The 27,841-nt window shown below is 46.7% G+C and overlaps 2 protein-coding genes across 6 annotated transcripts in view; one reads left to right on the top strand and one right to left on the bottom strand.

The window, feature by feature from the left end:
- Positions 1 to 11,852: 11,852 nt before the first annotated feature.
- NTAQ1 (N-terminal glutamine amidase 1) lies at positions 11,853 to 23,963 on the bottom strand. 5 transcript variants are annotated; one of them, XM_063173727.1, is made up of 7 exons: positions 23,746 to 23,963; positions 23,477 to 23,576; positions 22,778 to 22,828; positions 20,647 to 20,795; positions 20,164 to 20,288; positions 19,726 to 19,829; positions 16,381 to 17,479 (listed from the first exon to the last, which is right to left on the bottom strand). In XM_063173727.1, the coding sequence occupies exons 1-7, from the start codon at positions 23,817 to 23,819 to the stop codon at positions 17,384 to 17,386; spliced, it is 699 nt and encodes a 232-aa protein (XP_063029797.1). In that variant the 5' UTR covers positions 23,820 to 23,963; the 3' UTR covers positions 16,381 to 17,383. The 5 variants fall into 5 exon arrangements, with proteins under 5 accessions (XP_063029814.1, XP_063029831.1, XP_063029797.1 ...); XM_063173736.1 differs by having other exon boundaries at positions 19,666 to 19,829; positions 23,746 to 23,962; XM_063173752.1 differs by lacking the exon at positions 23,746 to 23,963 and adding an exon at positions 21,234 to 21,291 and having other exon boundaries at positions 23,477 to 23,562.
- A 248-nt stretch (positions 23,964 to 24,211) lies between these two features.
- Positions 24,212 to 27,841, top strand: part of ATAD2 (ATPase family AAA domain containing 2) — a 30,129-nt gene continuing 26,499 nt past the window's right edge. Inside the window, exon 1 of the mRNA XM_063173717.1 lies at positions 24,212 to 24,433. Coding sequence (XP_063029787.1) covers positions 24,227 to 24,433 — 207 coding nt within the window. The 5' untranslated portion in view covers positions 24,212 to 24,226. The remainder of the gene's footprint in view (positions 24,434 to 27,841) is intronic.

Genomic DNA, 27,841 nt, shown 5'->3' with positions numbered 1-27,841 from the left:
AAGCAAAACTCACTTTTGTGAGGGATTTAGCTCATGTTTCCAGCCAGAAACCTCTTTCTCTCCTTCCTCCCACTGCAGTGTGGCAGCCCAGCTGGTGGGCAGTGTCAGAGGAGGCTGCACACCCACGGGGGGCAATGGCTCCGCCTGGGGCCAGCCTCCAGCCCAAACACGATCCAGCCTAAGCTGCTGGAGCCCCTCTGGCTCTGGTCATGGCTGCAGGAATTCCAGGGCTGAGCCAGCCTGGGCCCCAGCACTCTGTGGCCTTGCCTTCCCAGCAGGAGCTGTCTCTTGGTACCAGACCCGTCACTTTTTCCCCTGGAGTCTGGGGCACCCTCCTCAGCTGGGCCTGGGGCACATTTTGTCTATGAGTCTCCCACCAGAAGCTGACCAAGGTTTTCAATATTGGTCCTCTCTTAAATTACTTTCTCCCAATCTTTTTATAGCTCTCCAACTGAAGTGGAATTTATTCTTTCTTTTTTTAATATAGCTGGAGGTGTAAATCCAGACAAATATAACTCCTGAGGGGGAATCAACCTGTCCATGCCACAGCTCAGCAGGGCCTGTGTTACTGCTGGTATATATAAAGCAACCAGGAGCCTTTTTAAACCTCTGAAACTGAAGTAATTTTTTTTGTTACCTATAGCTAATTAAATGGTTCTCATTCAAAAGCACTGTCTCCTGGTGGTAGGTAGAAACCTACAATCTTGCTTTTACCACACACTTTTTATATTTCAAGCCTCTATTTTTAACCCAATCGTGGGATTCAGGGTTAATGCTCGTTAGATCTGTGTCTAGACAGTTGTGAAAAACAGGAAATGAATTACATTATAGTAGGAAAGGAGAATTTAACCTTTTCTCTCCTCACTAACACATGTGACTGAGGAAAATATGCTACAGCAGAATATTTTGGAAAGTTTAAGGAAGTAGAAAAATGAGAAGGAAAAAAAAAAAAAGCTGGTTTTCCACAGGGCCTCGTGGGAATTATTACACAGAAAATAATGCACCAGACTCTGCCCTCAGCTACACCCGGGCAGGAATTTGTTTCCTCTGGTCCCTGTGGAAAAATTGCATTTTATTATTCCCTGCTTATGCTGAACATTCAGAGGAAGGAAAAGCCAAGTTAGCCCATTTCACACACATGCACCAGCACGTGTGGCAGCTGCAGGAGAGCAGCCACTGCACAACACCCATCCTGCAGCACCGTGAGCCAGGAAGGGCTCTGTAACACCCCTGGGCAAACAGCACCTTGCACCCCTTCTCCTCAGGCTGCCCAAGGCCTCACGGTAATTTTGAAAGATTTACAAAGTTTTTTTTGGTTTTTTGGATTAGACGCTGAAAAAATGCAAAATTCTGTTGCTTGGCCCTCGAGGGAAGTAAGAGCCCAAAGGCTCATTGGCCCTGGGCAGCAGCACAGGGATATTGCTGTGGCTGAGCATGTACAGGGTAAGGCTTTAAAAAATTGCTGTAATGAACCCAGAGCATGAATTAAGGCTGAACCAGCGTGGACAGCTGGCTGGGGTGCTCCTTACCCCCTTACTGCCCCCATTCCCTGCAAACTGGACGCTGTTCTGATGCAAAACACACCGCGGCCAAGAGTGGTGCTGTCAGCACCCTCCAGAGGCTCGGAGCGCTTTCCCGGTCCCCTCATGAGGTTTCTTACCCCTCCCTGGACCCGGGAGGCTGCAGAAGCATCCAGCAAGTGCCTGCTCTGCTGCAGGAGCACTGTCCCTCCTGGATGGCATCTCCCTGTGTCCCTGTGTCCCTGCCCGTGCCCTCTCTGCTGCAGGAGCACTGTCCCTCCCTGATGGCATCTCCCTGTGTCCCTGTGTCCCTGCCCGTGCCCTCTCTGCTGCAGGAGCACTGTCCCTCCCTGATGGCCTCTCCCTGTGTCCCTGTGTCCCTGCCCGTGCCCTCTCTGCTGCAGGAGCACTGTCCCTCCCTGATGGCCTCTCCCTGTGTTCCTGTGTCCCTGCCTGTGCCCTCTCTGCTGCAGGAGCACTGTCCCTCCCTGATGGCATCTCCCTGTGTCCCTGTGTCCCTGCCCGTGCCCTCTCTGCTGCAGGAGCACTGTCCCTCCCTGATGGCCTCTCCCTGTGTCCCTGCCTGTGCCCTCTCTGCTGCAGGAGCACTGTCCCTCCCTGATGGCCTCTCCCTGTGTTCCTGTGTCCCTGCCCGTGCCCTCTCTGCTGCAGGAGCACTGTCCCTCCCTGATGGCCTCTCCCTGTGCCCCTGCCCCTGCCGCTCCTCCCTGCGGGCCGTGAGCAGCCGGGCCTGCCGCAGGGACCCTTCTCATGGTGTGCACAGCCCAGCTTTGCCTCCCCCGTCCACGGCTCTGCTGGAGCCAGATGTTTACGTTCTCTGATGTGCTGTCAGCTGGCCAGGAACACGAATATCCCTAGAGCAGAGCAACAAAGCCTTCCCAAGGATCCTCCGCGCCGCTCAGCCCGGGCTCTGCCATTCCTGCCCTCCTGGGATCCCGCTGCCTTTGGTGGCTGCTGAGAGTATGGAAGAAAGGGATTAGTCCTCTCCAGACTATTTATTTGCTTAGTTTTATCATGATTCCTTTTAATTTTGAAGGCACATGAGCGTGCTGTGTACAAATCACTGGAATAATAGTGTAGTTAATTTTATGGCGTCTTTAGCACCGTCCAAAGTGGAAAAAGAAATACCAACCCAACCAGCAAACAACTGTCCCTGCAATGGGGCAATCTAAATAAAGTTCTTTAAGCAATACAATATTTCCCTGTATAGCTGTCAATGTTTCCACTGCCAGTTTGTCTTCATAGAGGAACCAAGCTTTGGCACAGCTTATATCAGAAAAAAAATCCTTTAAGTGTTTCCAAGGGGTTGTGGGGTAAGGGGGATTATGGAAGTTCAACTTGCTAGAAGAGCAGTAGAATGTTGGCCTAAGGGTCTCAGCAAGGAAGGAAATGCTTCCATTTATCCAGATTTACTTGCCCAGGCTTGTGCAAGGGAGGGAGGCAGTGGAGCAGGAGGCCTTGCAGCATTTGCACCTGGCCAGGCAGCAGCAGCCAAGGTGGGGATCCTCCCCAGGAAGAGCCAGCTGCCAAGGGGAGTGCTGAGGAAATAATTCAGTGTTGCCCATTGCTAATGCCAAAGGAAGCTCAGGAGCCAGCACCCACTGCCAGACGAGCTGCTGTGGAAGGAGCTCTCTGTACCTCTGTGTGCCTGGGGAGGCCCAGGGGCACGAGCATGCACATGGACACACAGAGTAAAAGCTGCCTTTCAGAAATCTCGCTCTGCAGGGGAAGGAACGTCAATAACTTCTTGTCAGCAGCAGCTTTGCTTGAAGGAGAAGCTTTAGGACATGGCTCATCCTGGGGCGGGGGCTGGGAGGGAGTTTCAGTATTAATCACTAATCTCTTTTCTGCTTTTTTCATTAGTGTCTTCTGCTTGATATCAGTGTAACCTGCTTGACAGTACTGCTGCCAGAAATGGTGTTTGATTTACAGAAGAGGTGAAAAGCTAAATAGAAGAGGATACAGGTATTCCAAGGATCCTCATTTTGGTGTCTCTCCATGGCCACACCTGCCACCCCTGAGGTCTCCTGGCACTGGAGACTGATGGACAAACCCCAGAGCTCCTCTTGCTGGCCAGGATGGGTTGCTGTAGTACCCTCTCAGGCATCTAGGAAGGCACATTCACCTCAGCCCATCCTCAGGTTACCACATGAACTGCATGCACTGAGATCCTGCATCCCACTTAATATTTAATCACCCTTTGCCCTCATTTTCTTAAGTGGGCAGTGAAACCCTAGCTAGGCTGTGTGCCCCAGCAGCATGGTATTTGATTACAGAAAACTCAAAACAAAGCTTCCATTTGCTAATCCAGCCATGTGCCAGTGGCCATAGCCCTGGAGCTCCATGGATCACTCTCCCAATGGCCCTAAGCAGCAGCAAGGAGCAGCTCCAACAGTGTTTGGGAGCAGGCTCTCTTCCACTGAGCAGGCCAGGCAGGTGACCTTACTGTGAGAAGACACAACAGTGCCAGCTCAGAGGACAACAAGTGAAATTGGTGACAGCTCTTTTGGACCCCACACATGTACTACTGTCACATTGTCAGGCTTCAGAGCTCCTCAGCACTGGGCAGTCTCCATGTGTGATTTTTTGGACTCCATGTGCTAAGCCAGGCCATTTTCTTTTTGAATGACCACAAATAATCCCCATTTCTGAAGATGTCTGTTAGCCCAGCAAGCATCCTTGCCAGGTTGGATGGGGATCTGAGCAACCTGGTCTAGTGGAAGGTGTCTCTCCCACAGCAGTGGGGTGTCCCGTTCTCGGCTGTTTCTGATGGCCTGGAAAGGCTCGGGATGGCCTTGGGCAGCCCACGCTCCAAAGGACGAGAAGAGTCTTCAGGGTTTTTCTCGGTCTTCAGTGTTTATTAGTTTTTATCTACAAGATTTTCTCTCGGCCCGACAGAGGTCCGCACAGCAAGCCAGCCATGAGCACACTGAGAGCCCCCGGGGCGGTCACTTATCTTTATACTCAAAACTACGTATACAATATTTACCTATTTCCCCCAATACCTTTCACCCTTATTGACAAGTGCACTTTTAGTAAGGACCAATCCCAAAGTGCCACCATCACCACAGAAGATGGAGGCCAAGAAGAAGAAGAAGGACAGGACACGCCCCAATTCCTCCATCTTACTTCTCTAGACCCCCCTGTACCGAAATTCTAAAACCTGTGTTTCACACTACAATTAACCTATCCCTTCACCATTCATCCCCGTGAGATCCTCCCATCCTCATACAGGTGTTGTCTCCTGTGCAGGATCAAAGTCCAGCCACCAGACACTTCTGGCAACATTCCAGGACCTCCGAGCCCCCCAAGGGTTATCTCGGTGACTCTGCACATCAGGACTGATGTGCTGAGATCCCACAGGGTAGGAATTAGATGATTTAAGGTCCCTTCTAACCCAAACCATTCTATGGTTTTGTGGTCATGAGTGGGGAGGTAATGTCCTGCACGTCCACTGTCTGCACTGCCCCTGCAGGCAGTGAGCAGAGGGGACCCCATGGTCCCTGCCAAGGGCTGGGACCTGCACCCATGTGGCCAGGACCAGGCTGAGCTGTTCCACAGCCCTGCATGTCCACAGCAGCTCAAGGCAGTAGGGCCACAGAGAACATTGGCAGAAAGGCTCCATCAGGCTCTGTGCTTGGAAAGGTGCCCCTGCTCACACAGCACCAGCTCAGAGGAGGCTGCAGCTTTGCCTCTGCATGGATCTGACCTCCATGCACCATGAGAGCATGGAAAGGCTGGCAAGCAGGAGATGCTGGGAATGTGAGTGGGTCTTTGCTAGCAATAAAGTCTCTCACTTAGTCTTTCAGTTCTCAAAAGCACCTAACCTGGGGTGCTTTATTTAATAATTATCAAATAAGTTAAATGAGAATGACATTAAGTAAACAATCTACCCTGCAAAGGATCTCTGACAAATATGGCAGGCAGGGCACTGCAATCCCAGCCTCCTGCTGGGAGCAAGGCAGGGGGAGCACCCTGCTGGTGGCACAGCAAGGAGAACAGCTGGGCCCCACAGCTCTGCTTATTCTGCATCTCAGGACGGAGCGTATCGATCCCTGTGTACTTTATGGGAACTCCATGGACAATGCATTTGAAAACAACTCCTGGGCAGACACAGACCGTAGCATATTAAAAGGTATTTTTAGTACTTCTGGCAAAGCAGATTGAGCTCTGCTTTTAGCTGTGCTAAGACAACGCCATGGAGTTTGCTAGCAGCCCTGCATATTCATACTGAGGTAGAGGTTACTTGACTAAATAGTTGCATTTCCTTCATGCAAGACAAAAACACAAGTGCAGAGAAATACTGGTGGGCTCCTGACTTACAGTGGGCTGTATTTTCTTCCTATTTTCTGCCTGAAAGAAGTTTGAATTGCCAAAGAAACATTGTCACATAGCAAGGAAAAATGACTCTGAATGTCGCCGCCTCAATTTGTGACGCCTTTGTTTTTGTACTGGTATAAATTTAACTGTGACCATTTCATACAGCAAAGTGCTCTGTGATGAGTACAGTATAAATAGTGGAACTGATTACACTTGCTGTAAACAAGGACTGGCAAGCCTTGCTTCACCCCAGCAGTTAGAATGGTGGAAGCAGCAGGAGCTTTACAGCTAAATGCTTAAAAGCCACAGCAGAACATTTTCTCGGGAAGGCTCCAAGCGTGGAGCTGGTGTGCTGCCATTTCAGCAGCCAGGCTGAGACAGGGGGAAGCACACCACCACAATTGCATACTAAAAAGAAGGGAAGGCTGAGATAACTACCATCTTCTTACTGTGTAGGCTGTTTGAAAAAAAATAACATATAATGATTCCTGCCTTATTGCAGTGTTTGGGTTCCAGATATAGCCTTGCATGGGAAGGCTGAACCAAGCAAAATGAGCATTTCCTGCTTTTAAGTAATATATTGTCAGGAATCCAGCTCACTGCAAACATCCTGCTCATCTTCCAGAGCAGGAAGCAGACATTCAGGTGAATAATGTCACTCCAGTTGGACATTGTGAGTGGCAGCTCACAGCCCAGGTCCTTAATGCTTATTTTTAGGACTATAAAATGAAGCCTGGTACACCTCATGCCTAGGAAGTGGCTTCGCTTGCTCAGAAACCCAGGGACTTGCCAGAGGCCTTAGATAACTAAGTAAGATTTGTTTTAACTGCCCTCAGTATCCAAGGTATTTCCTACTATAAGGAAACATTGAGGATACTTAAACAACCCTATTTGTTTATCTTAGGTCAAACTGAAGAGATTTTCCAGAACCACTACTGCAGCTGCACTTAACTGGCTGAAAGACTGCATTTGTATAGAGTGCTCCACTTCTGACTCCATGATGATAAAGGAAAAGAGGTGAGATCCACAGGGAAGTGTGCACAAACCTGGGCAGATGTCTCCAGACACCCCCTCCTTGGGTGTGCTCCATTAACCTTGGCCTCAGCTGGGCCAAGTGCTGCAGAAGGAGGAAGCCAGAAGGCAGAAGAAAATCCCCAGCATTCTCTCCCTCAAGTTTCTGAGAAGGTAATTACCTGAAGAGAGACAGATGTTTCTCCTCGAGAGGAGATGAAGTTCTCCAAGCCTGAGAATCCAAAGTGTCATAGGAGGGCAAGCCCAGCAAAGCTGGAGCCATCTGCTCTGCTGGGTGACATGTGAAGTGAAGCTCTGCAGGTCCTCCCCTCCAGCAGTGTGGCTCATGCCAGGTGTGGGGGACAGCCACCACCTGGGTCAGGGACAGTGTCTCAGTAACGGTTCTGCAAGGCACCCAGTGCAAGGTAACTGGGGCTACTGAAGGGACATGGTGGTATTTTCACACCTCATTCTTACTCCCTGGTACAGTTTTCTCAAGTCATTTAGCCTACAACCCTTGTTTCCTAAAAAGGTAGGGGAAAGAAGTGTGAAAAATGAGAAAATTTGGATCAAACTTGTTGTAACAAGGAAAACCTGACCAACCAGAGATGGTCATTTTACGGTGGAAGCTTGAAGAGCAATGGTGCTTCAGAGCATGCATGAGGCTCTGGCTGGACAATGAGAGTATGAAGAGGCCACACATGTCAAAATGCCCTGACCAAGGCTCTCATCCTGGAATTTGATTCATACAAATGCACCCCGTTGCCCCTTTGCTTCCTGAATAGCCCAGGTCAGATTGCAGCATCCCTGGGTATCTAAATATAAACTGATAGCAAACCAATTGCTCTGGCACCCTAAGGTGTCACAGGCCTGTTTTGGTAGGAACTGTGACCAGATATATTTGGGGGATCTGCTGACCAGGTCCCTCAAAGTGGCCCATGGTGTGACACTGCTGCCACTTAGCCCCTGGGGTGCAGGATGGGCTTGCACTGCCATGACAGGCTCGGGCAGTCGAGGGCAGTACCTCAGCCTTCAGCCAGAACCTTGCAAGGTACAGATCACCCCTGCAATGCTGTCAGAGTGACTCATTTCTAACTGTAGCAGCTACTGGCAGAGCTCAGTGTGCAGGGGACCACCTCTGTCCCTGTCCCAACCTGCACTTCCACTGAATGCTGACTGCTCTCTCTGCTGGCCAACCAAAAAATGGGATTTTCTCAAGGCAGACCTGGTCACATACAAGTTTGCAAAAGTGCACTGACCAAACAAATGCGTGTCAGAAAAAAGTGTCTATTTTTCTAAAAGCCACAAACAGCTGAATAAAAAAGGCTATTTATCAAATAAACTATATTCTTAGGTAGAAAGCAGCAGCAAAGAAGAGAAAAAGGCAGGAGAGATGTGGGTGTTCCATCTGGTGCTGCAGCTTACTGCTGCAATAGCCTGCTGGAGATGGGATATGCCCCCATTATAAGGCTATCAGAGTCTCACCCTATGATGTCTAGAAATAAAAGGCTTGGAGAATTTCCAGTGATCAACAGAATACAGAAGCTGGGAGACCATGGGATTGTGAGTAACTGACTGAGAGCAGGAAGGTTTCCCCTTGCTTTCTTCAATACCTTACTCAAGGATCACCCAGTCCAAAAAGCCACCACTTAGGGGCTCTAAGCTCACAAAAACTGTAATAACTGGACAAAAGAAAGACATCACATGGAAAAGGACAAGGTAAAGAAGGCTGAAAGGGAATGGGGAGCTAAGATACACTAGGACATTATTGTACTGAAAGTGCATAGGCAGCACATCCTGGTCCCGGACACAGTGGGAAAGCATCTGACACAGTAAAGATCCAGAGTCTCAAGGGGTACGGACAGCATGGAGTGTAAGTGAGCACAGGCTGACCCTGCTGTGCCAGTGCACCCCAGACAATCAGCCATCAGTGCTTTCCTGTTATTTCCTACCTCCCAGTGGCATGAGCCCAGTTCCCCTGCACCAAGGAGTGAGGCTCTCCCTCAGCACCCCCTCAGCTGGGTGGCTGCACTGGCCAGCCTGGAGCTGCACCTGAGGAGCAGCAGCTGTGCTCTGCCATACAATGTACCCCACACAGGAACCTATCACTGTGGGGTGAACTTGTTTGAATCTCAGGTGTTTAAATACACCACTGGTCACAGAGCTGACAATTAGGGATGTCTGGCAATGAAGTTGCCTCCTTGCCATCAGATTTACAGTGGAAGGTCTTTGCTTGTACTTCTGCAGGTACATGGCAAAGTGGCTCTCAGCAAACTTTGCTTTTCTGTCTTCAACTTACTGTGGTGTTCAGTGGGGAAACCACACTGGTGGGGCCACCTCATGCATCAAATATGGCTTGACAGCAGAGGTTAAACACAGCAAGTTACACAAAATAGTCAGAACTATTTGACTAACTCCAGTCAGGGTTATCTGGAGAAAGGACCAAAGAGGGGGGGGAAGTCACTTGGTCCCTGTGATGGGACACTAGGACTAATCAGCACCAGAAAAGAGCTGGTTTCTGGTAACTACAGTGAAGTGAGTAGCTTTTCTTTGTCTTTTGGGCTCTAAAGGAGCACTTGATATATTCCTGAATTCTTTCCTTCTGATATCATGCCCACCTGAAAGGAGATTAAATGTCCCAACACTTGACGAGCTAGAGAGACAGTACCACACTATCACCATCCTCAGCACTGAGTTAAATAATTCTCTGGCTTCTACTGATCCCTCTGGAATGACAACTTTTTACAAGAGCCACACAAAGGTGCTTAATTATAGAAAAGCTATAATCACACACACCCAGCCTGCTACATGTAAAATTAAGCACCTGTTCAGAATGATTACAGAGAAAAAGGACTAACTCTTCATGTTGGGTTTTTTTTTTTTTTAACTTGCATAGTCTGAATAATGGTTGTGACTGTTCTTCTTTACAGCCTTGATGCTAAAACTAGATTAAACCAGGCAGGCTCTCGTGTCTTGACCCCCACTAAAGGGAGCGTGTCACAGATTTCATGCACCGGAAACCAGCTGAGGTTAAATCAAATGACATACTCAAGTAGGGAGGGATGAGAACCTCATGTTCTGTAACAACCTAAAGGGCCTGTTGAGCAATGCACAGGAACTCTGTGTCTGTGACACTCAGCCACTCAAAGGGTAAGAAGTGCTTAACACGACCCGTTCATCTGAAAGGAGGATCTTGGCATTCCCACCTGTGCTGTGTCTGACCCAGTGCCCTGGCAGCTACAGGAGCAGAGCAGGCAAACTGCTGCTGCTCTGCACTGCCACAACCAGCCTGAACATCACTCAGAACCATCAGTACCATCATCTGCATTCCCCCAGTGTGCCTGCTACATCAGCATCAAGAGCTGCCATTTCATCCAAACATGGACACATCAGACCTTTTACACAGGAGTATCTGGTTAAATCCAGCTGTCCCCTCTTGGCAGGGTTTGTGCATCAGTTTATCAGGAATCAGGAATAAGTTTCATCTCAGTTTCTTCTGGTGACACTGATTCAGAGTGACAGAAACTGCAGAAGAACTGTCCCACTCCAGAGGGGAGTGTCCCTACAACTGGCCTCCCAACCAGTCCATGCTGGCCTCAAGGAATATGTGTAGTAGCAGCCTGTCTGCACAGGCAACCAGCTGTGCTGCATCTGGCAACAGAAAGTTGAAGCTCCTATATTCAGCAGCCCTTATGATATGGAAAGAGATGTCTGCATGAAGTGAATCAATCCCACAGTTGTTCAAGTGGCTGTCTCTGCTGTTATTATGCTGAGTCAATTCTCTAGAACTGATGAGAGATACAGTAATACACTATGTATGTAACAATAAACCTGGGTAAAACATACAAGATTCTTACAAGTTTTGATATTTTTCTTTACTTACAAATAAAATGACCCCTTAATACTTAAAATCTTTACTGTGCTTTTCTTCACAGGAATGAAATATATCACAAATGTTTATTGTAGTCTCAATCCCAGCAGGTTTCCAAGGCCTGACTGGCTAAAGCCCTGAGCAGCCTGGTCTGATCTCATTGGACCAGGGACTGCCTGACCCTTCTAACCTGTGTTCTTCTACCAGTCTGTGAGTCCGTGATGTGCTAGGGTATAAAGTAGAACAAGTCCAGAGCTGAGAATTAAAGACCTCATTTTAGCCTGTTTCTGCAATTCCACACTAAGAAGTGTGAGACTGCTCCAAGCCCTCAGTCAGCACGAGGCTTTCCTGGGATGCCCTGCAGGGATGCAGCTTGGCATCACCTCTGAGGATATTCAGCAGCAGGCAGCCCTGAACAGGGAGGCTTTCTCACTCCCTTCCCCCCAGCCATATGGCCCTGCTGATTTCCTTACACCAGCAGGAGCAGCTGTCTGACCTCAAGGCAGGCCAGCTCAAGGAACCAAGAAACAAAAAAAAAAAACTCAACAAAACTTCCTTCTTTCTGTCAGAATTACCCTGAATTATCACAAGGCCAAACAAACACCAAGTGCAAGAAGATGGGAGCAGGTGAGAATGCACAGCCAGCATGACAAGCAAAAATAGCAACTGCATCTTCCAGGAACTGTCAGCACTAGAACACTTCACTGAAATGGCAGGATTTAATTCTCCCCTGGTACAGCACACAAACCTGGATACTCACCTGGTTTTACACAGTGCATGGGAGTTCACAGCTTAACTACTAAATCAATTTTCCCTTTACACTTCTGCTAAACAAGGACTAATCAGTAAAGCTAGTGAGGAAACTGAGATGCCCTGTCTGTTTACATATAATTGACAGCAATCACAACATGAAGAAAGCCATATCCCACTTTTAAAATGTGACAACTTGTAGCAATTTAGGCTACAATATTCAGTATTTTATGCACATATTTTTCCAAAAGCATTTTTTGCAGCTCCTTTCAGTTTAGGCACAGTAGCTGGAAAAGCAATATGCTTATGGTGGCATGTCTGCCTTTGATTTGACATTAAAAACCAAGCGCATTCTTACATAATTAAAATAAAGATTTTTATTCAGTTCATGATATTTCTGTCTGGGTGTTCTATTTTTCCAAATACCTATTGCATGTACAGAAATGTAAACCATAAATACAATGTAAGAGCAGCAAAACAAAACACATCCACTCAGAACCAGAGGAACTCTGCTCACTTCACTGTCCTTCCAAGGCACAGCTGTAATCAGTCTGACTGCCAAATCGATGCACAAAGTCTGAAAGGGAGAACACTGAGCCCCATCCCACTTCAGGATTCATACTGATGAAATCATCCAAGTTCATCTTGGAATCTAAAAAAGGACCAGAAAATGGAAATATCTGAGTTCCAGATGCAGGTTCTGTAGCACAGGTATACATCTTTCAAGAAAACATTCCAAACCCCTCTTCAACAGCTTGTTCACTCCAGCAAGATTCTGCAAATGGTAGGGTGGTACAGAAACATCAATTTCCAGTCTCTGAAACATCACTTTTGCCCCCATTCCCCTCTCTGCCCAAGGCAACAATCACATTACAGGATCAGAAAGCAGCCAGCAGCAGAAAGTAGCATATGTGGGTAAGGTTTTTCCCTACAGCAGCAGCCTAGAAGGGTTGAGTAGTGTCAGAGAACTGGAGTGCAAACAAGAACCAACACAGGGAAGGGCAATGCAGTCTTCCTGCATTCACACAAATGGGTTGACCTAAAGGCAGGGGAGATATTCTTCACCCATTTAAGTTCTGAACCAAAGTCAATGCAGTCACCTTTTGCACTGAGCACAGAGAATGGGCTCACAGCAGCAGTCAGAACTGCAAGTTGTCTCTCAGAAGTGACTGGCCCCTTGGCAAAGCTGCAGTTTGTTACTCTCCAGATTACAGTATTCGTGTTCCCTCCAGCCCCGAACTTTTTCCTCACTGAACACAGGCTCACTGCAGGGCCAGAATATGCAGAGGGGAGGAGATGTGTGACCTAACCCAGTCCCAGCCTAGAGGGATGCTCAGGTGAAGAGAAGCACAAACTAGGCTGGGGGCAAATACTTATTTTTTTGTGAATCCTGAATGACAGAATTAAGTCAGGGGAAAAGTTTAACTGGCATGATTTCAAGAGAAAAGTAACCATGACTGCTCTTTGCCAGGATTTAATTTGCTCTGTTTCCTGCAGGAGGGGTGGAAATCATTCCATCCCATTCATGCATCCCAGAGAGCTCACTGCAAAAGTGCTGGTGTGCAGTTTTGGGTTTAGGTGCCTTATACTTCCTTTTTCCAGAGCTGGCCTGGTACAAGCTTTGCTGACTCAGAACCGTGCTGATCAGAGGTTCAGTTCTGATGACAAACATCTGTGGGCTTGTTGTTTTGACTTCTTACCAATGATGTGCACAAATAATCTTTTAAAACGACCATTAAAGAAAACTGGCTGAGAATGAGTTTAAGGCACAGAGTGGTAAAGCCACTGTTACAGTTTTACTTTACAGATTTACTGTTAACAGCTCTTCCACTGTATTAAGTATTTAGCAGGGATGATTCATTTGTGCATTTAAGGATTAAGAATCAAACAAGAGGAGGCTCTAATGAATAGATTATAAAATCCAAAGGATGGAATTTGCTTCAGCTGCAAAATGTTTGTGTAACTAGGCTTACCATTATGGACAGTGTAAGCAAGGAAAGGAAGATGATTCAGGAACCCCAGACCCAGGAGTGCCAGGCCCTGAAGGCCTCTGTTTGCACTACATCTACTCAACAGCACAGCTTTGTGATTTGCCTAATCCCAACTCTCACCCCTTCTGAGGTCTGGCCCCTAAATCCTTTCTTGTTAACCTGTCTGAACTCTGTATACAGAAATTCCTTATGTCCAGCCAAGCATGCTCCTACTGCTGAAGTGAGTCTGGCAGAACAGGGATCATTTCTGCCTGTGTGGGAATTTAAAATAGCACAAGCTCAGCAATTTGCTGTCATAGCTCAAGAACAAATTAGTAGTGGGTAACAGTTCTTGCTTGCTGGAGCTGTTACCCACTGTTAAATCTGTTACCCACTGTTAAATCTGTTTTCCAGTTTCAAACTGCTCTTTTCCTCCCAGATGCTTTTTCAAAACTAATGTAATTCTTCATATACATTAAGATTAAATAAATCTCTGCTTTATGTGCATTGAGCATACTAAAATAATTCATAAAACTGTTCTGTAAATTGGAAAGCAGTCCAAAGGAGATTGTTCCAGTAGTTACAAACACAGCTGCTGTTTGCAACTTGGAAGTTGCTGCCACAACGCCTGCAGGAAATGAAATTTTCTCTAACTTCGGAAGGATTGTGGCAGATTGTTTTACCAAAGCAAACAAGTCCATTCCGGCGAAGAGCGACGGCCTAAGAAGCTGTCGGTAGATGGCACTGGAGCAGCACGGGAGGTACCCGCAGGGAAAACCTTAGTGAGACCTCTCCCGTTTGATCCGTGTAATAACAGCCCCTCTCTGCCGCTCCTTCCTATGAACGCCGTGCGTGCCGTGTTAGGCCTTGCAGCGTTAGGAAACAGCTCGGCAAAAATGCATGAGAATACCACAAAGTCCTCTTCCCGAAGCAGGTAAGAGTGACAAACATCAGAATTTTAAAAAGATACACCTGGACGCTACAGCTGGCAAACCAAGATGGAGATGATCTCTCCACAAAAGCAGAGAGCATGTATCCTACAACATTTTTACAAGACCAACAGCAGCAGAATTGTTTTAAGATTTACATTACCCTTGCAGGCCCCCTCAGGTGCTGTGACTGTTATAGCAGCTTGCATCTGTGCAATGCCTACAGCTCCATCCTCCTCTTTGACCAAATTTTGTTACACACACACCCCACAAATGAGACCTATCTGGCCCTCCTGCATAACTTTATTTTTGCTTAAATCAAGTCTGCCACTTTTACCCCAAGCAGGGATGAAATAAAAGGCCCCTCACTATCTCAGGCATTGTTAGCCATGATACTTGTGGCTTCTGCCAACAATAGTTAGAAAACAATGTTTAAGCCAAGCCTCAGCTTGGCTCACAGACCCTGGACTATCTCAGTGTAACCACAGCTGCCCAAGGGCTGCTGGAAGCAGGGAAGTCTGGAACAAAACCTCCAAGATCAGTTCTGCTAATGCTGAAAACCTTGGGGGCAACTAAACGAAAGTTGGACTCGTCACAGACTTGTGGAGGTGTTTACAGCTCTCCTCACATCTCCTCCCTCGTGTGAGCAGGGAGATAAGTCAGGACTCTTCCCACTCTCAGCTGGGAGGCTGCTGTCTCCACCCCTAAGATAAAACTGACTGTGCAAACCATCTCAATGTAAAACACAGCTCACCACTTTAAATTGTATTTTATAGAAAGTGGTGTAACTTCAACAAGCCACTCTGGTTATTAACATGCTTCTTAGTTGTGTCTTTATTGTATCTATCTGACTTGATTCATTACTTCCACAAAAGCTTATGAAGTAAGGGCCTAACTTTACAGACTGGAATTTTATTCTCACATGAGAGCAGCAGAAGGTTCCCATGGAGTGCATAGGAGCTGCTTGTATCCCTATCAGTGCAGTTTCACTCTCACTGGGATCCTGCTGCCACTTCAGAGAGGAGATACAGAGCAACTGCAGACATCTGCTGGGTCTGTCTGAGAGATTTCCTGTTACACATATGTTTGATACACAGTGTCTCCAGAATTTCTCAGCTGTCCTATTCATGCTCTTCTAAATAAATTTTAAAAAACCTCCAAGTAAAACCCCATTATTATTGACTACCAGGGATTTTATTAATAATAAAAAGAACAAAAAGCTTTTACAAATCCATCCAGCAAGTGTGTTACTGAACACCTTGGGAGAACTGAAATTCAGACCAGCGCTTTTCAGTGTTAGAGCTGCTGCTAACACTTGCACATAAGCCACACAACCATCTGTCTGGAGTAATTTTGAAATGCACTGTGCAAGCTGCATTTTACACAGGCTTGCAGTAAGGAGGGCTGATCTCATCCTAAGTCATAAACTAAACAGAATCAGACCTCATTAATTTGTGGAAAGAAGATTTAAAAGAAAACCAAAGGTTGGGCTCACCTGCTCTAGAATAATGACTCTGTTCACTAAATCTCATTTTTTATTATTTTAACAAAATATCCTGTTTCTTTCAACAGGAGGTCAGTGGCAAACAGGTGGGACCAGGGGACAGCTCTGCAGCTCAGGTATGTTTATTCCAGCAGAGCAGCTCTGAGGACAGGGCAGGGTGGGAAAGCACTGTGCAGCCAGTTAGGCTGGCCAGCCCCTCCTGCAATCCATGGCAGCAGAGCAGAACAGAGGCCAGAGCAATGCCAGTAAAAGGCACAGAGGCCTAACTGGGAAACAGCTAGAGCAGAGCCAGAGCCAAGGGACTAATGCCTAGCATGTGAGTTCTGATGAGATACTGAGGAGTCTGAGAGGGTTTGGAGTTTTTTTGTTGTTGTTTTATTGGTTGGACTGGAGTTGTTTGTCCTTTAGAAAAATGCTTTTAAAAATCACCTTGTGCCAGCTAAATTTTTTAGGCATAGACTGGAATTTATGACTCCATGTAAGCTTATTTTTGATGATTTATTTTGCAACCCTATGAGCAGGACAAATACAGTTTAAGATTTATTCCCTTTGAGTTACTAGTAGGAGAAAAATGCTTAATTTGTTTATGATCAAGATTGCTCAATTCAATTCCAAGAGTTTTTGGTAGCAGGGAGGATTGTAGGGCTGGCTCCTCCAGAAGCTTCCCCCATGTCCAACAGAGCCAGTGCCAGCCAGCTCCAGGATGGACCCACCTCTGGCAAAGGCTGAACCCATCAGTGACTGTTGTAGTACCTCTTCCTTTAAGAAACTTAAAAAAGGCTACTGCACAGAAGCAATTGTGGCCAGAGAAGAGTGAGAATATGTGGGTGAAACACCTCTGCAGACACCAAGGTCAGTGAAGGATCAGGGGCAGGAGGTGCTCCAGGCACCAGAGCAGGTATTCCCCTGCAGCCCACGGTGAAGATGATGCTGAGGCAGCTGTGCCCCTGCAGCACTGGGAGGAGCCTCAGGCTGGAGCAGGTGGATGCCTGAAAGGAGGCTGTGACCCTGTGGGAAGCCCATCCTGGAGCAGGTTTGGTGGCAGGGCTTGTGACCCCGTGGGGGATCCATGCAGGAACAGCCTGATCCTGAAGGACTGCACCCTGTGGAAAGGGAGCCACACTGGAGCAGTTCATGAAGATCTGCAGCCCATGGGATGGACTCACATTGGAGAAGTTCATGAAGGACTGCATGAGAGGAGCCCCACACTGGAGCAAGGGAAGGACTCCTGTCCCTGAGCAGCAGCAGAAACAACCTGTGATGAACTGTGATCCCCATTCCCCACAGAGGGGGGGAGGAGGTAGAGAATTGGGAATAAAGCTAAGACTGGGAAAGAGAGGGGGCGGAGTAAAGGTGTTTTTAGGACTTGTTTTGATCCTCATTATCCTGCTCTGATTTTGATTGGTAATAAATTGAACTAATTTCCCTAAGTTGAGTCTGTTTTGCCTATGACAGTTACTGGTGAGTGATCTCTCTCCATCCTTAACTCACGAGTTTTCATTGCATTTTCTCTCCTCTGTACAGCTGTGGGTGAGAGTGACTGAGCAACTCTGGTGGGCACCTGGCATCCCGGCACAGTCAAACTGCCACAAACATCAAAGAACACATATAAGAAACAGAAGGAATATAAAAACCTTGCATCTTCTCAAAAGCTTAGGAATTTGGTTATTCTAAATAACAGCAAAAAAAACCCCAAAAAACAAAGCAAACCCCCTCTGTGCCTCACAAATAAATTGGTAATAAACAATATGGGGTCAGTTCTGTCAGCCATCATATTACAGTCACCTCTAACATGAAATATGTAAGTAATTTAATCTTATGCAAACACAAATCAACATGGAAAGCAGACTGGTCTATCAAAGCGAAACGGCAGGGAGAAAAAAGTTATCTGCAATGGGATTTGGCATGGACATGAACATTAATACCCCAGGCTCTTTTATGATAACAAAAGGTCTGCCACCCAGTTTCACATCAAGTTCAAAATAAGGCAGCTTTATGCCTGATAAAACTGTGCTGAGACATTACAGTTGGACTCCTCACGGACTCACAGCACTGTGCACATTGAAGCATGCATCATTACAAAGTATCTCAGTGAATGCAAAGGAAAGACAAAGAGGAAAGCTGGAGGAACTGGTACTAAACAAACCAAAACTTGATCTGAGACAATCTAGTCCTGCTCTGACTCAGACCTTGAAGCTCCCTAGAGAATGACTTTTCACCTTCAGTGGGTGCAGGGTAACAAGTTTCTTTCAGCCAGCTGACAGGAGAGCAGAGCACATCAGCACATTGCTGCACTGCTGTGTCCACTTGGAGCTCCTCAGCACAAAAAAACCCTCCAAAATATGGACATACTGGAGCGGGCCCAGAAGGGGAAATCAAGTTGTTTGGTGCAGGACATTTATTCAAGGACAGGGTCAGAGAACTGGGACTCTTCAGTCTTAAAAAGAGAAGATGAAGGGGAAACATCACTACTGCCTACATCTACCTGATCAGAGGTAGGACAGTGGAGCCAGAGTCTTCTTGGAGGAGCCTGGCAACAGGACAAGAAATGAAAAATGCAAGTTGGAACATCTGAAATTCAGATTATATACTAGGATTTTTTATTTATTGTTTGTTTACCATGACAGTGGTCAAACATTGGAACACTGTCCAGAAAGTGGTGGAATCACCATCTCTGGAGGTGTTCAAGACCAGACTGGACAGAGCCCTGAGGAATACCTGTTTTGGGCAGATGTTGGACTGGACAACCTATGGACATTTCATCCAGCATGCCAAGGTACAGAGCAAAGAATGAAAGCACAGGAGAAAGTAAGAGCTACATATCCTTCACTATCTACCAGCCCCACTGAGAACCTGGAGGCTGCCTGAGGCCTGTGGCTGCTGCTCACCAGAGAGGGAAAGCTCAGCCAGACAACAGGCAAGGGGAGAGTTACAGGGTCTGCAGCTATGGAGTCAGGTACACATCTGCAACTGAGCCATTATGTAACCTACTACCCACAACTAATGGGTTTTTACTCTTTTGATTTGAATAGAATTTTTTGCTTTCCTGGTCTGACCTCATCTACATTCCTCACACCTTCATTAGCTCTCAGCTATCAAAACAACAAGGTTTCCACAGACAAAAAAGTTCTCAGCACCTACGAGGCTCCAGCTAACAGAGAACCATTCACTGTAGTTCAGGAATCCTACACTCCCTACAATACCTGTGCATAAAACTCTGCTGAAAATAATAACCACGACTTAGAGGTCAAGGTGCTTCATAACCTGGATTGTCTAGAAAACACCTAAAGCCTCATAACAAAGACTACATCTGTGTTCAAAGTCACATCTGTGTTCCTGCTCACTCCCATAATTCATTTCTACTCTCATGTGAAACACCAAGCTTCCTTAGAAGCCAAAGCAAAGACTGAGAATTAATTTCCCAGCAACTTAAAACCATTTGGACCTAAAGACAGAGCTATGTTTCATTGACCTTCCCTTCTCTAACATAAACACACAGCAGTACTGCATTATTAAAAATCAACAAAACCAAACATGCAGAACAGTAACATGAAAACTCTTTCAAACTCTTTCAAAGCAAAACGTCACCATGCTTTCCTTGGAAGAAAATGAGAGTACAAACAAACACACACATGGCAAATGTTACTCAGCTTGCAAAACAGATGATTAGAATAAGCTGAAGTGCTGTGTGATAAGAATGCTTTAAGCAGCTCTACAGAATAGGTGGCAAGTCAGCCTCTGGGCCAGGCAGAGAGAGGTAATCACTTACAGAGGCTCAAGGCTTAGGAAGAACTTGCCAGTGACTTAAAATATCCTGGGGTCCCCTCACCTGGTACAGAAACTTCAAACATTTCATGCAGGCAAACCCACCACACTGAGCAGAGTGAAAACTTCCTCCTGCCAACACTGCTTTGCCAGAATGGGATCTGTGTGCTAGAGTATGGTATAATCACTGTGTGAAAAATTTTGTGATCCCTAAGCAAGTTATTTGGCCTGTCTGCTTCAGTTCTGCTGGAACAGTATTACTTACCTCACTCTCTGCTCAGTTTATGAATATCAGTAACTAATGTTTGATACCAGTAAATGCCAGAAGGCATGTTGGATTGTGTGTCCAAAAAAGGGAGTACCAAATGCTTCATAGCCCTATTTTTTCCCATATGAAGTGATAAACTGGCTGGACAAATGTGATAGAAGTTACTTATTTCCCATGTGCATCCTGGACTACTTCATTCAGCACTGTAAGCAGGAAGGAGTTCTGGGAGCTCACCTGCAGTTTCAATGCAAGGATATGGAGGAGGAGGTTTCTGCCATTTTCCATTTGCATCCTTCATGTGAGATCTGTCTGAAGCAAATGTCTTCAAGTACAAATCTGCTCGAACCATTCTGATTTTCCTAAAACAAAATGCAAAATTGTATTAAAAGATAAATGTACACAATACTGCACTAATCACTCAGAATAAGAGCACTTGCCTCTCATCAAGGAGCGCTAATGTTATTAAATACACAAACCAGCAATATTGGGCCAAGTTGTTAATATGAAGCTACAGTAGGAAAGAAAAGCTTTTGATGACTAAGGTGAAGAGCTCTAGAAGAGTAACACAATGCATTTATTTTACTGAAGTACAGTAAAGAAACCTCTGTCACTATGCATAATGAGACAGAGTAGAGATCCATTGTAAATTAAGTGAAGAGAACTTCAACTTTGATTCCATGAAATAACATCCACAGTCTCTATATTTCATGTCATCACCTGTGAAACTCTGGCCGAAGGCTGTCATCCAACCTGAAGGCCTCCACACTGTACACATGGAAAGGACAGGGAAAGGGCAACACTGTGTCCAGGTCATAAATGAAGCTCTGCTCCCCGCTGCAAAGATGAAGCAGAATAACATGGTAGTCCTGGGAAGAAGGGGAGTTGCCATTAGTTCAACAGCAATTAATAGGAAACTGTTAAAGAGAATGGGAAAAAAAAAGATCTTCCAAAAAGTATAAGTTCAGATCCATTTTTTAAAGCCCGTTTGCTGTCCTTGAATATTAAGCCTGTAAAATTTCTGGCAACAGGAGAGAGATTTCCTAATGTCCATCTTGCCCATCTGCTCTTCCAGAAACTTTGCTATTCTCCCCATTTCTCTGCAGCCTCCTTTAAGCCAAGACAGCAAACTAAAGTGTACACTACTCCTAAGAAAACAGAAAATCTCCCTCATGTTCCACACCAAACCACAAAAGTTGTTCGGTTATCACTTTTTATTAGACTCAGTCATAAATAAACTCACAAGATAAAATGATAGGTTAACATTAAATTTACCTAGTGATCTCTTCTAATAAGAGACTTTGTACCTGTTGCAGTAACACGGGCTGTGAATTTGAGTGTCGAGTGTTCAGCTGCCAGAAGCACCTGAAAAACCAGCACACCACTGAAAAACCAGCAAACAGCTCAGATCAGGAGGACCACAGGAGTGAGACAATTTCCTCTAGCAGCTCTTGAAGCTGGGAAAAAATATCTACATCACACTTTTTCAAGGCAACTGTTTTATCAAGGGGTTATGCAGTGCAGTTTTACTCCTTACCTTGTAAGAAACACAGGAGGAGACTGGAGGACACTGCAGTTACTGACATTACATATCAGGTGTGTGCACTGCTGTTTTCCAAAATTAAATTGAAGGTAGCCCTTACTTAAATTACAACTTACTTAAATTTACATTGAATCCACTCACAAAAAGGGTTGAGCACTGTCTTTTGACACTTTCAATATTAAAACCACAAAGAAATTTGAATGAAAAAGATTTGGGCAATCTACTTCACCAGACCAATACACATACACAATTGTATTCAACAATATTTAGAAAAACCTATTAGAGAGTATAAGAAAAATTAGTTTACAGGGTTTATACAGTCTATGATCCATTGAAATGTCAAAGTTAAAAGACCTTTGAATCCATGAATTTTTGTGAGAAATCCACATTCTGCCATGGCCTTTCCTGACTCTGCTATTCCCTTTTAGGTCTTCTCTGTAGCACTCAGATCTCTTTTTAAACCAAACCTTTTTTTTTTTTTTTGTACTGTAAAGCTACCAATACTTTGGAAGAAAGTGAATGATTCAGAAATCAGAAAACTTCACAAGTTTGCAGATGACTCTGCAGAATTTCAGAAACAGAAACTGCCACAAGAAATAGTTTTTTCTGTGCCAGATAACTGAAAGGACCCTATAATGATACCAAGGAATTCTGCACCAGCAATTACTGAACTACATTAACTGATCAAATGGCATTTCAAAGCCACTGTTTATGGGTCAGTTTAACCTGAATACACACATAACTTACACTTTTCTATCCTCTGGCAGGCCTACATAAATGTATTCATCCATCTACTTACAAATACAGTCATCTACCCACAACACTACAGAGCTGGCAGCCTCCATACCCAGATAATAATTTTCACAAATCTATTATGCATTCTTACTATAATTAAGACTTGTCACCTATTGGTCTTACTGACTGTCCTGCTATTAATTTATGAGGGATGGTGCAAAGGAGCATTGGATTGAGGCTAATTATAAATGTGTTGTAAAAGAATTATAAATATTAATGCAAAACTATGCAATGTGTGGAGTTGGAAGGGACTTTAAAAGGTCCAACCTGTTGCTCAATGAGATTCTCCTAAAGCCAACTGCCCAGGACTGTGTCTGCATAGCTTCTAAACATCTCCAAGGATGGAGATTCCACAACCCCTCTGTGCAACCTGCTCCAGTGCTCCACCACCCTCAGTAGAAAATGCTCCTTCATGTTCAGATGGAAGAGATTTTTAGATGCCCATGTGTGATCCTGCAGCTATCAACTATAGAGGCACACACTCAAAATTATTGAGAGTAATGAATGCCTTACCCAGACAACAGGCTCATCTCCATGTCCAGATTTCTGCTTCCAGAGTGGAATCTGAAAGTTATAAATGAACCTGAAGTGAATAAAATCTTTCAGATTAATACAGATTAATTTAAGGTAAATTGGTTCATTTTTTGCTAACCTATCCGTTTCCTCAGCTTACATCTGTGCTGCAGTAAGAAAGTTTTTCTAGTTTCTCTCTCAGGAGGATGAAATTGGAGATACTATTCTGGGCCACATTAAAAAGAAGTGTGATGGAATCACCATCCCTGGAAACATCCAAAAGACTTGAGGATGTGGTTTAGTGGTGAACATGGTGGTGTCAGGTTAACCGTTGGACTTGATGGTCTTAGAGGTCTTCTCCAACCTTACAGTTATTATGGTTATTATGATGGTTCTATGATTTTATAAAGATAACTATTCTCCTAAATTGACACATTACAGACAGAATTACTCCGACAGCTCACATGCTTCATTCCACCGTTCTGAATGCAGTGCATAATTAAAACATCTCACGTGGTGCGGCTGGCACACCTCTGAGCCAAAGCGAGCTGCAGGACGGGTTTGGACTGAATCTCACCTCCAGGCTGGGCTAAAGGCTCACAGCCCGGTATGGGCTGGGACCATTCTCACCCACACCGGGCTGCGGTCTGCAGGCCCGAGCCTTTCCACAGCTGTCTCTGACCAATCCCATTGACTCACCATCCTCTTATCATTGGATATGAAAACAGCGTAAAATTCTTCTAAAGGGTACCGATCCTGACTCCTGATGTAGTCACAAAGCTTCCAAACATTTTCTTCGCTGCAAAACACAAATAAACAGTTCTTTAATTTGTTTTCCTCCAACTTCATTTTTCGAGCCGAGAAACGAGCCCAGGAGTGTGACCAGCCATTCCCGCGGTGGCCGCGGCTGTCCCGGCGCCTCACGGCGGTGTGAGGAGCACCGGCCCTCCCGTGCCCGTCTCCCTTACCAGTAGCAGCTGGTGTAGGTGCAGGCGGGGCGGGGCGGCACCGCCGCTTCATAACCGGCCTCGGGCCGCGCCATGACCGGTCTGAGCGGGGCTGAGGGCGGCGCAGGAAGCGCTGGGCCCGGCGGGAGCAGCCGCTACGCCATCCCCGAGGAAACCGCGGCCATCCCGGCCGGGCGCGGGCTCTCCGCGGGTACGGCCGGGGCAGCGGCGGGAGGCGCAGGGACCCCTCAGGCGGGCGGGACAGGACAGGACGGGGCGGAGCCGCGAGCCAGCCCCGCCCCCCGCCGCCGGCGCAGCGCTCCGAGTTTTGGGCGCCAAACGGCTGCGGCGCGCGGAGCCGCAGTGCGCCCCGTGCCCTTCCGCAGCGCGCGCGGCCGGGAGTAGCGGCCGCAGGGGCGAGCGGAGCGCGAGGGAGGGAGCGCGGCGGAGGGATCCGGGCGGCGCGCGCGAGCGGCGGGCGCGGGGCCGCGTCTCCCCCGCCATGGTGGTCCTGCGGAGCAGCGCTGCCCGCCCGCCCCGCATGGCTGCCTGCGACAGCCGCTGCCGGCGGCCCCCCTTCGACCTCCTGGACTCCAGCTCCGAGTTCATCTCCCTGGAGGCCCCCGCTCTCCGAAGCCACCGCGTATGGACGCGCTCCGGGTCCGCCAGGGCCGCGGTGTCCAGGGGCGCCAGGAGAGCCGAGGAGGCCGTGAGTGGCGGGTGGGGGCGGGGTGAGCACGGCCTGGCGGGCAGCGCTGGGCTGCGGGCCCGGAGAGGCGGCGGGGGGAGCTGGGGCTGGCCGGGAGCTGCTGGGAGGAGTGCAGAAAGCGCTGCCGAGTGCGCTCCGTGGAGGAAAATGAGGGGAGAACAGAGGGTTTGGGGCAGCAGCTGCGGCTGGGGGTGTGTGAAGAAGCAGCCGGCCCGCCCTCCGTTCCCGGCCGCCCCCGGTAAAGGGGGCTCGGCACAAGCCCTGCTCCGGGGCTGTGGCACAGTGCTGAGAGCCGGCCTTAGGGAATACAAACCTGCATAGCCTCACGGTTTGCTGTGTTGTATGTCATTCCCCATCCTCGTTTATTTTGGTTCAGTTCCTTATGTGAAAAAGTTACCTTGAGAAGATCTCCGAAAGCTCTTTGCTTTAGCTGCAGTAATGCTTATGGAGCGCTCTGTGTTTCGATGACAGAAATGCATCAAAACCGGCGCGACACCAAATACATGGGAGCTCTGAGGGCGCTCTGGTTGGCCCGAAGGGCCTGCTAAATACTCCTTAGTCAAGTGTGTCCAGATAGTACTTTGCATGCTCTAAAAAAGAAAATGTGTAGAAATCGGGGTTCATTTGTACTTAATTAAAGTACATAACCTAAAGCAGTGAAAATGTAACTTGAGCTTTCTATAATCTTGATCTGCCCTAATAGAAGAGAGACAACTTGCACGATGGTAAAGGATAGCTGTCAAGTGGCCTGTGCTCTCTACATCTCAGTATTGCAGCTGTAATAAGTGAATCATTTCACTTACCATTGTTTTTAACATGGCTTTCAAAAAACTAAAACTTTCCTCTGCTATTTCCAAGTCAGGCTCTACTCTGCAGGCTGTCCTGCGTTTCTGTGACAAATAAAGGCAGACCAGATCCCACTCAGAAGTGGTCTGCTCTTCAGGGGAGCCCTGCCCTGGAGTGATGCTTCTCAAAGACTCTGTTTCCTTCCACAGAAGTCTTTCTGGAGTCTCAGCTGTATGAATTAATTTTATATGTTTATATTTTGTGCCGTTATATTCAAGACTACTGAACTGAAAAGGGGAAAGTCCTTGCAGTGGTGGAGTTTTTTACCCCCATTACAAAGAGTCATGGAATCTTGTTAAAGATCACTGCTTTGTGTTTGCAGTCTCCACTAGAAATGGTTGTTGAGGGCTCGTTCAGCCTTTGCTCAGGAGGGAAGGCTGTGAAGCATTAGGCAGATAATCCTCCTGGCATGTGTTCTCCGTGTGGAAAACAGGAATGAGGAAGCTAAATGTAAAGTCATTCCTGAAACCAAAGCAATCATTGTTATGAAACTGGTTGCAAGGTTGTTCTTTGGTTTGGGTTTGTTTGTTTTTTGGGGTTTTTTCCCCTTTTTGTAGACCTTTCCTGTGCTTTGAGCATGAAGTCATCACCTCGTTTGTAGGATGCTGGGCTCTGCTGGGGGTTTTATGTGTAGAGATAATGTAGAAGTGCTCCATCTGACAGAGATCATGAGAACTGATGCTAGCTTCATGTTCAAGTCCTGATGCCTCTTTCCTGTCTTGTTGATGTGCAAGGACGTGGTGGCAGCTCTTGCTTTTTTTTTTTTTTTTTTTTTCTGATATCAGCATATGGTTTATCTTAAGTTATACAGCTCATTTCATCCATAGACAGTAAGAACCATACAACAGGAGATCTAAGGTAAACAGATATCTGCTGGGTTTATTCCAGGTTTCCAGTCCCAGTAAGTTTCATGAGTGAGTGTCCCAGTGAGATCTGAAGTGGCTGCTATCCCTTTGGAAGCTGTGTATCTCCAGGTCTATAACCCTAGTTGCAGGGTTATAATTCCCAAAGCTGAACAAGTTTGTTCTTGTGGCCTGTATTTGAGGGCAGTGTGCTCCAGAGTTCCCTTTTTGTCTGGGCATTCTGACCTGTATCAGAAACAATGGGGCCAGCAGGACCAGGGCAGTGATTGCTGTGCTCAGCAATGGTGAGGCCACACCTTGAATCCTGTGTGTGGTTCTGGCCTCTTGTGACAAGAAAGACATTGAGGTGTTAGGATGTGTCCTAAGAAAGACAGCAGAGCTGGGAAAGGTCTAGGAAGTAAGGAATGTGAGGAGCAGATGAGAGAGCTGGGGGTGTTTAACCTGGAGAACAGGAGACTCAGGGAAGACCTTATCACCTTCAACAACCACCTGAAAGGAGGTTGTAGGTGGTCATCCTCTTGTCTCAGGTGACCTGTGACAGGCCAAGAGGACAGCCTCTGACTGCACCAGGGAAGGTTCAGGTTGGACATCAGGAAGACATTTTTCACTAAAAGGGTGGTAAAGTCTTGGAGCAGGCAGGCTGTGCAGGGAAGTGTGGAGTCACCACCCCTGGAAGTGTTCAAGAAATAACTGGATGTGGCACTTAGTGCTGTGGTTTTCTTCACAAAGTGATGGTCATTCCAAGGTTGGACTCGATCTTGGAGGTCTTTTTCAGCCTTGGTGGTTCTATGGAAGTGAGTTGGAAGCTCCTCTGCCAGCTCCCTCTGTACCTTGGGTGGGATCCCATGGGGCCTGTGTTAGTGTGGGTGTCCAGGTGGTGTAGCAGGTCACTGGCTGTTTCCTCCTGGGTCATGGGGGCTTCATTCTGCTCTCTGTCCCTGTCTGGGTACCACGAGGACTGCTGCTCTCACTGTTAAACACTGAGGCAGGATACTTCTGCCTTTTCCTCATCCATTGTCATATATTTGCCTGTGCATCAAGTGAAGGATCGAGATTCTTTTTTAGTCTTCCTTTTCTTGCTGATATATTTGTAAAAATATTTTGTGTCATCTTTTATGGCAGTAGTCACATTAAATTCTGTTTGGGCTGTAGCCCTTGTAATTTTCTCCCTGCATGACCTCTTGACATCCTTGTGGTCCTTCTTCCTTCATCTCCATCAATCAGTGGAGTTACCTCTTGGGAACATCAGTGTGAGAAGCAGAGTAATCCAGTCTGGTTTCTGCCCTTCTTAGTATGAGATTTAGTTTGGCATACTCACAGTGAGACCTTGGGTTGTGAATGGAACAAGTGCTTCCCATGGTCATTGCAGCTTTACTCTCACTGTAAAGGTCAGTAGAATTCTCCTTGCAGAAACACCAATGTGAACAAGGTGAACATCCATGAAGAACTGTATGCCGAGTTCCCTTTGGTTTTCCCTGGATAAATGCTACCCTCTGGAAGGAAGTCTTTTTATATCCCTCTGAATGTCATTATAAATGGAACAGAGGCAGGAGGAAAACTCTTCCAAAAGGTTTTAATCCCAATACTAGGAAATTTTCTGTTGCATTAAAGATCTAGAAATCTAGCAGAAAAGGAACCCCCTTAGGTTCCAGCTGCTCCTCAGAGATCAGAAGAGCTGGGTGCAGCTGGGCCTGAGTTC

The sequence above is a fragment of the Melospiza melodia genome, chromosome 1, assembly GCF_035770615.1.
Source record: "Melospiza melodia melodia isolate bMelMel2 chromosome 1, bMelMel2.pri, whole genome shotgun sequence".
Lineage (NCBI taxonomy): Eukaryota > Metazoa > Chordata > Aves > Passeriformes > Passerellidae > Melospiza > Melospiza melodia.
This window is presented reverse-complemented; position numbering and strand designations above follow the sequence as displayed.

Coding starts and splice junctions, on each gene's coding strand:
- NTAQ1 (XM_063173727.1), bottom strand. CDS start 23,819: ATGGCGCGGCCCGAGGCCGGTTATGAAGCGGCGGTGCCGCCCCGCCCC. Junction 20,289..20,646: donor CTTCGGCCAGAGTTTCACAG/GTGATGACATGA, acceptor ATTTTGTTTTAG/GAAAATCAGAATGGTTCGAG. Junction 19,830..20,163: donor TCCTTGCATTGAAACTGCAG/GTGAGCTCCCAG, acceptor ACCATACTCTAG/CACACAGATCCCATTCTGGC.